Source organism: Gadus macrocephalus, chromosome 11, assembly GCF_031168955.1.
Source record: "Gadus macrocephalus chromosome 11, ASM3116895v1".
NCBI classification, from domain to species: Eukaryota; Metazoa; Chordata; class Actinopteri; order Gadiformes; family Gadidae; genus Gadus; species Gadus macrocephalus.
The window spans coordinates 16,079,579-16,089,116 of NC_082392.1; the positions used below are offsets into that span (position 1 = coordinate 16,079,579).

General features: G+C 41.0%; 1 protein-coding gene across 31 annotated transcripts in view; it reads left to right on the plus strand.

Moving 5' to 3' along the window:
• plecb (plectin b) overlaps window positions 1-8,908 on the plus strand; it is a 105,241-nt gene extending 96,333 nt beyond the window's left edge. For 30 of the 31 annotated variants that reach the window (XM_060064951.1, XM_060064953.1, XM_060064952.1 and 27 more), the window contains 3 exons: window positions 364-7,393; window positions 7,834-7,941; window positions 8,105-8,908. In XM_060064951.1, coding sequence (XP_059920934.1) covers window positions 364-6,540 — 6,177 coding nt within the window. In that variant the 3' untranslated portion in view covers window positions 6,541-7,393; window positions 7,834-7,941; window positions 8,105-8,908. The remainder of the gene's footprint in view (window positions 1-363; window positions 7,394-7,833; window positions 7,942-8,104) is intronic. The other variant, XM_060064944.1, reaches the window with a different exon arrangement.
• The last annotated feature ends 630 nt before the right edge of the window (window positions 8,909-9,538 follow it).

Sequence of the window (9,538 nt, forward strand, 5' to 3'; positions counted from 1 at the left end):
TTCCCAATATTCTCGAGCACAATGTGATAAAATATTTTTTCAATGAATCCAAATTATTAACGTGGATTTCATGTGATTATGCTGGTACCAAAGAGAGACTAAAAATAATTGAACATACATTTTCCATTGATTTATGTGTTTTATCTTGATAAGGTAAAGAAATAATATTGGTTTAATACAAAATTAATACATGTAATGTGAATACTAGACAAGTATACTGTAATACTGACAAGAGCCCATATGCGTAAGCAGAGTGCATTCTACAAAACAATAACCATTGTTAAAATAAATAAATGCAGTGTTTGGAGAATTTTGTGGCAATTAAAACATATCCTAACTATATTTTTTGTCTCTCTAATCCAGATATCTGATGCTCAGCAAAAACAGATTGAGCACGAGAAAACAATGCTCCAGCAGTCTTTCCTGTCAGAGAAGGAGATGCTCCTTAAGAAAGAAAAACTCATTGAAGATGAGAAGAAGAAACTGGAAAGCCAGTTTGAAGAAGAGGTCAAAAAGGCCAAAGCCCTCCAAGATGAGCAGGAGCGCCAAAGACAGCTGATGGAGGCAGAGAAGAAAAAGCTCCAGGCCAACATGAATGCTGCCCTCAACAAGCAAAAAGAGGCTGAGATGGAGATGCTTAACAAGCAAAAGGAGATGCAAGAATTAGAGAGGCAGAGGCTTGAGCAGGAACGGGTACTCGGATTGGAGAACCAGAATTTGCGTGACAAACTAGAGCAGCTTGAGAGAGATCAGAAAAACAAAGAGCTTGAAATTCTGGCTCAAAAAGCAACTGAAGCTCAGATGGTGGTTCCAACAAAGAGTGTCCAAAATGGCCAAGGTGTAGATGCTGTAGACAGTGGGAAGGCAGATCCTCTGTCTTTCGATGGCATTCGAGAAAAGGTTCCAGCCAGCAGGCTTCATGAGGTTGGCCTCCTGACCAAAAAAGAGTTTGACAAGCTGAAGAAGGGCAAAACCAACGTGCAAGATCTTGGACAGTCTGAAAAACTCAAAGGAATCCTCAAAGGAAAGAACTCTATTGCTGGCCTGTTGTCACCGACCCATCAGAAAATGTCAATATATCAAGCCTCAAAAGAGAAGAAGATAACTCCAGGAACAGCTATGATACTTCTTGAGGCACAGGCAGCCACAGGTTACCTAATTGACCCCATTCAAAACAAGAAACTTTCTGTCAATGAGGCTGTCAAGGAAAGCCTAATAGGTCCAGAGCTGCATAATAAAATGCTGCTTGCCGAAAGGGCTGTGATTGGTTATAAAGATCCATACACTGGCAGCAAAATTTCTGCCTTTGAGGCTATGAAGAAGGGCCTGATTGAACACGATCATGCTGTCCGAATCCTTGAGGCTCAGCTTGCCACTGGAGGCATTATTGACCCTATCAATAGCCACCGTGTTCCTAAAGAATTAGCTTTCAAACAAGGTCACTTTGATGCAGAAATGAGCAAGAGCTTGGAGAATGCTTCAGATGACACCAAGGGATACTTTGACCCAAGCACACAAGAACCCCTTACATATTCTCAGCTGATGGAAAGGTGCGCCACTGACCCTGACACTGGTCTTTTACTCCTGCCAATCACAGATAAGGCAGCTCAATGCTCAAGCATCTTCACAGAGGAAGAGACAAAGGATGTGTTCAGCAAAACGCAAGTGTCTGTGCCATTCGGGAAATTCCAAGGAAGGACTGTCACAATCTGGGAAATTATCAATTCTGAATACTTTACAGAGGACCAGAAAAGGGACCTACTCCGTCAATACAAGACAGGAAAAATCACAATTGAAAAGATCATAAAAATCGTGATAACTGTTGCTGAGGAAAAAGAGAAGAAGAATGAGATTGCCTTTGATGGCCTGAGAGCACCTGTTCCTGCCACTGAACTTCTGGAATCCAAAATCATCGACAAAGATCTCTACAACAAACTTCAGACTGGAAAGAAGACAATAGAGGAAGTGTCCGACACAAAAGACGTCAAAACCGCGCTGAAGGGCACAAACTGTATTGCAGGGGTGATGATCGAGTCGACCCAAGAGACAATGTCCTTCTATCAAGCTATGAAGAAGGACATCATGTGGCCAGCACCTGCCTTGCATATGCTTGAGGCCCAAGCAGGATCAGGGTATGTTATTGATCCTGTAAAGAATCAGAAGCATACTGTCGATGAAGCTGTCAAAGCAGGTATCGTTGGACCCGAGCTGCATGAAAAACTTCTATCTGCAGAGAGAGCTGTAACTGGATATAAGGACCCTTACAGTGGACAGACTGTATCTCTGTTTGAGGCAATGAAGAAAGATCTCATTCCTACAGATCAAGGGATGCGACTTCTAGATGCTCAACTGACCACAGGTGGCATCATTGACCCTGTTAAAAGCCACCACATCCCACAAGAAGTTGCCTGTAAAAGAGGCTTCTTTGATAATGAGACTAGCCAGCTTCTAAACAAACCAACAAAGGAAAATCAACACTTCTTTGACCCCAACACGCAGGAACAAGTCACTTACTCACAGCTGTTTGCAAGATGCATTGTTGACAAGAAAACAGGTCTCCCACTTCTACCCCTGTCCGATCAAGCAATCAGTTCAAAGGAAATTCAGAAATATACAGAGTCCCAGACAAAAGAGGCATTGACTCAGGCAACTGTGGAGATGAATTCAGGGCCATACAAAGGGAGAAAGATAACCATTTGGGAAATTATTAACTCTGAATATCTTACTGAGGAACAAAGACGTGACCTAATCAAACAGTACAGGTCTGGGAAGATTACAATTGAAAAGATCATAAGGATTGTGATCACAGTTGTAGATGAGAAAGAGGCCAAGAAAGAACAACAGGTCAGTTTCAAGGGTCTCAGAGCACCAGTCACAGCTGAATCTCTGTTCAATTCCAAAATCATTGACAAGGAAACCTTTGGCCTTATCCAGGAAGGCAAAACAACACCTAAAGAGGTCAGTGCTAATCCCAATGTAAATAAATTCCTCCAGGGCTCTGACAGCATTGCTGGACTGTATCTTGAAACATCACAAGAGAAAATCAGCATTTATCAAGCCATGAAGAGAAATCTCCTGAGACATGAGACTGGCCTTTCACTTCTTGAGGCCCAAGCTGCAACTGGCTTCATTACAGATCCAGTGAAGAACCAGTGCCTGTCTGTAGACGAAGCAGTTAAATCAGGCCTTGTTGGCCCTGAATTACATGAAAAACTTCTCTCTGCAGAAAAGGCGGTCACTGGCTATAAAGATCCTTTCACAGGCAACAAAATCTCACTGTTTGAGGCAATGGAAAAAGACCTTGTTCTGAAAGAGCATGCAATGCCATTTTTGGAAGCACAGATGGTCACCGGAGGAATTATCGAGCCTGTTAAAAGTCACCGTGTCCCAATTGACATTGCTTTTAAAATGAACATATTCAGTAAAGACATTGTGAAGACTCTCTCTGAACAATCAGATGACAACAAAGTATTCTCAGACCCAGAAACGGATGGTCATGTAACATACAAACAGCTGAGAGAAAAGTGCACAAAAGATCCAGAGACAGGAATGTACCTTCTTCCCCTCTCAAAGCCCCAGTCTCCTACTCCCGTTATTGTGGAGAAAACATACCTCTACACTGAAGAACAAACGCAGAGTGATCTTGCCAACACCAAAATGGAAATTCCAATTGAAGGCCTGACTGGCGAGTCCATGAATCTCTGGGATGTCATGAATTCCAATCTTCTTCCAGAGAAGGAAAGGCAGAGGCTCATGGATGAGTATCGCTCCGGTAACATCACCAAAGAGCGCATGATCATAATCATAATTGAGATCATGGAGCAGAGAGAGATCATCATGAATGATGGTCCCATGTCTTGCACAACAATAAGGAGAAGGATAACCATCGAAGAGCTGTACAATGCTCGAATCATTAATGTAGAGTTGTACAACCTCCTAAAGTCAGGCAAGCGAGAGGTCCGAGACGTAATGGAAATGACCGATGTGAAGCAGTATCTCTATGGCACGGGCTGTGTTGCTGGTGTAACTACAGACACTAGTGCTAAATTGAGCATTTACCAAGCAATGAAGAGAGGTTTCTTGAAGCCAGAAGTTGCTCTCAGCCTCTTGGAGGCACAAGCTGCTACAGGATTCATTGTCGATCCACTTAAAAATGAAACACTGACTGTCGACGAGGCCGTTCGCAAGGGTGTAGTTGGCCCTGAAATCCATGACAAACTTCTATCAGCCGAAAGAGCGGTGACAGGATACAAAGATCCATACAGTGGGAAAATTATCTCTCTCTTCCAAGCCATGAAGAAGGACTTAGTGCTGGAGGATTATGCGCTGAAAATGCTAGAGGCTCAAAATTCCACCGGGGGCATCATAGATCCTGAGTTCCAATTCCATCTGCCTGCAGACATTGCTCTGAAAAGAGGTTACATCAACAAGGAGACCAACGAAAGACTGAGTGATGACGTCAAAGGATTTGTTGACCCTGTCACAGAGGAAAAACTGTCATATTCTCAGTTGCTTAAGAGATGCAAGCTGGTAGGTGGACTGCGCCTTCTGTCACTTGGAGATAAGAGGTTGACGTTCAAGGGTTTGAGAAAACAGATTACACTGGAAGAGCTCCTACGTTCACAGATCATTGACGAGGAGACGGCCACTCAGTTGAAAGAAGGTCTTATAACAGTGGAAGAGGTTAGCGCTAGACTATCAAGATACCTTGAGGGAACCAGCTGTATTGCCGGAGTGCATGTGGAGAACACGATGGACCGTCTGTCCATTTATCAGGCCATGAAGAAAAACATGATCAGGCCAGGCACTGCCTTTGAACTGCTCGAGGCCCAAGCTGCCACAGGTTATGTCATTGATCCAATTAAAAACCTGAAATTGACCGTCCACGAATCTGTCAGAATGGGAATAGTTGGGCCAGAATTCAAAGACAAGCTCCTATCTGCTGAGAGAGCCGTTACTGGATACAGAGACCCTTATTCAGGCAAAACAATTTCCCTGTTCCAAGCCATGAAGAAGGGGCTGATCTTAAAAGATCACGGTATCCGTCTCCTGGAGGCTCAGATTGCCACAGGGGGTATCATTGATCCAGAGGAAAGTCATCGTCTGCCTGTAGAGGTGGCCTACAAACGTGGCCTGTTCGACGAGGAGATGAATGAGATTCTCACTGATCCATCTGATGACACCAAAGGCTTCTTCGATCCCAACACCGAAGAGAACCTCACATATCTTGGACTCATGGAGAGGTGCATTACAGACCCAGACACCGGTCTGGTGCTTTTGCTCCTGAAGGAGAAAAAGCGTGAGGGGAAGTCATCATCCAAGTCATCTGTTCGCAAGCGTAGAGTTGTCATCGTGGACCCAGAATCCGGCAGGGAGATGACGGTGTACGAAGCCTACAAAAAGGGACTCATCGACCACCAGACCTATCTGGAGCTGTCCGAGCAGGAGTGTGAATGGGAAGAGATCACAATGACGTCCTCAGATGGCACTGTCAAATCCGTCATCACTGACAGGAGATCCGGAAGACAGTACGACGTTGACGATGCTCTTGCACGTGGTCTCATTGACAAGAATTCGCTTGATACATACCGCTCCGGAAATTTGTCCATCAGTGAATTTGCTGATATGCTCTCGGGAACCATGGGAGGATTCCGTTCCCGTACATCATCATTTAGTTCCACCACAGGATCCACCTCCTCCTCTTTCGCTATGAGTCCCCTACCCACCATTAAAGCACCTGCGGTGATATGGAATGATCCATCAGAAGAGACTGGGCCAATTGCTGGGATCTTGGACACAGATACCCTGGAAAAGGTCTCTGTCACTGAAGCCATGCACAGAAACCTAGTAGACAATATTACAGGCCAGAGGTTACTCGAGGCCCAGGCCTGCACGGGGGGTATAATCGACCCGACCACTGGGGAACGACTCCCTGTTCCCGAAGCAACAGAGAAAGGCCTTGTCGATAAAATCATGGTTGATCGACTTAGCCTAGCCCAAAAAGCATACAATGGATTTGAAGACCCCAGAACTAAAGAAAGGATGTCTGCTTCCCAAGCTCTTAAGAAGGGCTGGTTGTATTATGAGGCTGGACAGCGTTTCCTGGAGATCCAGTATCTCACCGGTGGTCTTATTGAGCCAGACGTTGAAGGCAGAGTGTCACTAGATGACTCCATTAAAAAGGGCTCAATTGATGCCCGCACTGCACAGAAGCTGAGGGATGTCAGCGCTTACTCAAAATACATAACTTGCCCCAAAACAAAGCTGAAAATCTCCTTCAAAGATGCAATGGATAGATGCATGGTGGAGGAAGGAACTGGCATCAAGCTGCTTGAGGCCGCCTCCCAGTCTAGCAAGGGGCTCTACAGCCCGTATAATGTCAGTGGGGCAACGTCTGCCGCCGGCTCACGGACTGGCTCCAGGACAGGATCTAGAACAGGCTCTCGGAGGGGCAGCATTGATGCAGGCTCTGGATTTAGCATGAACTTCTCCTCCTCTTCATTCTCAAACTCCTCATCCGGCTATGGTCGTAGATTCTAACATGGGTTAGCCAACTACACCTTTGACATTTTGAAATTGACCCAGATGACAGTGATGCACTCTAGATAGTTTGATAAATCAATTGAGAATGATAGTATAGAATAAGATGGAAATTATTTATTTTTCCCCTTTGCATGGCCATATTGGAAATTGTCTACATTAGGGACATTTGTTTCAGTCTAAGCATATGCCTTAAGATTTGCTAGAATTATCTTAGACTTTTTTGTTTATTGCTCTATATATCAATTTATATTTTTAAAGCTTTTTTGCATTAGAGAATAGGTAAACATGTACACTAATGTTTTGTGAAACTAATATATATATATATTATATGTAAGTCAAACAAATCTATTTTTAAAGCGTTCCTATTTTTCTCTTAAAATGTACGCATACTCCCTCTATTTTTATCTTTTTTGACATTAACCTGACAAGTGCCAAAACAGATAGCGTTTTAAGAGATTTCTGTTTTGTATTGAGATTGACTTTTTTTTATAGATGTTTATTTTCAGTGGCGCATACTAAGAAATAATCATTTAAGTTGCAGAGATGTTGTATATATATGAATGGCAACCACACAAAAGATTCACTTAAGAATCACACACTACAGAAAAACAAATACAAGGTTAACGAGAAATTCTTTATAATCGCCTTCACGTAGGTTGCCATCCGCCCCTTGTACTCAGTGGACTTTCACTCACCTTTGTTTTTTCATTGCATCCAACATATTACACAATACACGACATTCATATCCTTCCCCCTCGATAAAGTTGTGGTACCAGTAAAGTGTTCCAAGGAGATGTCAGACATGAACCTCTTCTCCATCATTGACCAGCCTCCTGTTATTTTGGCTCTTGTAAGTGGAAATTTGATCATCACATTTGTTTTGCACTCTTTCATTTTTTTGCCACCATATATTGCTATTTCTTATTATTTATGAATCACTCTGCAACCACTATTTCTCTATCAATCTATATGTATACTTTTATATATATATATATATATATATATATATATATATATATATATATCGGAACTTTGAATCAAAATAATCTGGCTAAAATGTATCTGTTACAATTTTGACAGTTGAATAATCATTTCGCACCAGCTGCCTTTAGCGTTACCATACAACTTTGGTGGCTATACTCAATCAATCAATTGATCAAAACAAAAACTGATTGATAAATCGATAAGGAACATTATAATTGTGGCCTATAAGTGTCTTATCTATCCTCTCTCTGTCTGCATGTCTCTGTGTACTGTTTCTAATTATTCCCGCTTATCCCTCATTTACAGTTGTATCATTCATTCAAACTCAGTCACAGGAGCACCAGCAATTACTCGGAGGAAGCAGTCTGCTGTGGTGGCTTTCAAAGCAATCATCAATCCCATCCAGCTATTGAGGTAAAGCTCCAGTTTGAGTATATAGATGCTACCATTATTATTAAGCTTTTTTGGCATTGTTGATTTACTTGCATTGTGTTTTCATTTGTACTTTTGTGTTCAGTGTTCATTTTTCATCTGCATGTTTTTTTATTGCTAAATCCATACTTATTTTTATTTCTAGATCTTCCATTGAGTAATGCTGTTTCTTCCGTTGCACATCACATTGGAAGAGTTGAGAGTTGAGAGCCTGACCTTCTTGGGATACTTTTCTTGGGAATAATCTACATTCACAATTGTCATTTATTACTTGAATATTTGTGTAAATATGTCCTTGTGTTGATTCAAACACTAGCATCACACACATACATATATGGTTTATTTGGCTTATTGAGTTTAGCTGAATCCATAGTACAGTACATCTTCATTTATCTAGTCTTAAGTCCACTAAGTATTTGTATTTCTTTTTTTCCTTTTACTGTAAACTCAGCCAAACCAAAGTGCTATGATATAGTTTATCAACTGTGGCATCTTTGCTGCAATAGTATATTGCATGAATGTATGTGTTTGATATTATTGCTCCATTTCATGTCACTTTTCACTTTGCAATCTGAAAATGTCAATGCTTTACCATTATGTAGTTTGTTGCTCTTTTTTCCATTTTCCATTTTGTTTGATTGTCATTGTGTTTTTCATGGTTTTTATTTGGTATGGTTTTGACTTGCATGAGTGACTAATTTTAAAATATTATTTGCAAATAATATTTTTTGGCAGACGTGTAAAATAATAAAAACTTTAAATGTCCAAGATTCTTCATTCATGACGAGGGTTAGTTATTAAGGGTAATTGTTATCTGCAACTTATTTAGACTACATCGGGCAAACATTTTTATTTTAATGGTATGGGGAGTTGATTCTAATGTATGGTTTTAAGATTTATTAACATGCTATAATACTTTAATGTAAATAAACATTATCTGAAGAGCTTCTCCTGCTGTCCATACTTTTAAAATCAACACAAATCCTTAAAATATTAAAAGTGTAGCCAAAGTAGCTAAACCTGTTATATACCATTCTAGGGTAGCTATCCCAATCGTGTGCCGATGAACTATGCTTTTTGTGTTTGTATTTGATTATTGGTATGTCTACCACATGGGGGCAGTGTTAGATTTAGTATGTCATGTCACCTCTCTCAGCAGCCATATTGAATACATAAAGAGGTTTATGCAAATGCAACTTGCATTTTAACTCCAACTTTATAAATGGTTGACATTATGCATCTTAAGGATGCCATACAGACAATGCTACATTCCTACATTACGTAATAAATACTGTACCTCATCAGTGATTCACAATGTTCATTTATGTATGTTATGTTCTTTGTTTCTGCAAGGACAGAAGTAAGAGTCAATAAATAAAACAAAATAGTTTAATTTTATGAGGGTGGCTGCCTAAACATCAAAAATCATATATAAATCATCTCTGACTATAATGCATGCATTATTTATTTCATCAATAATTTCAAGAGGGTCTCTGACCATTACTGCACATTTGTGTCAATTTGCCATTTGTGCCGATATTAGCCTTTGGGTTTGGAAGAGCCTGCTGCAAACAATGGA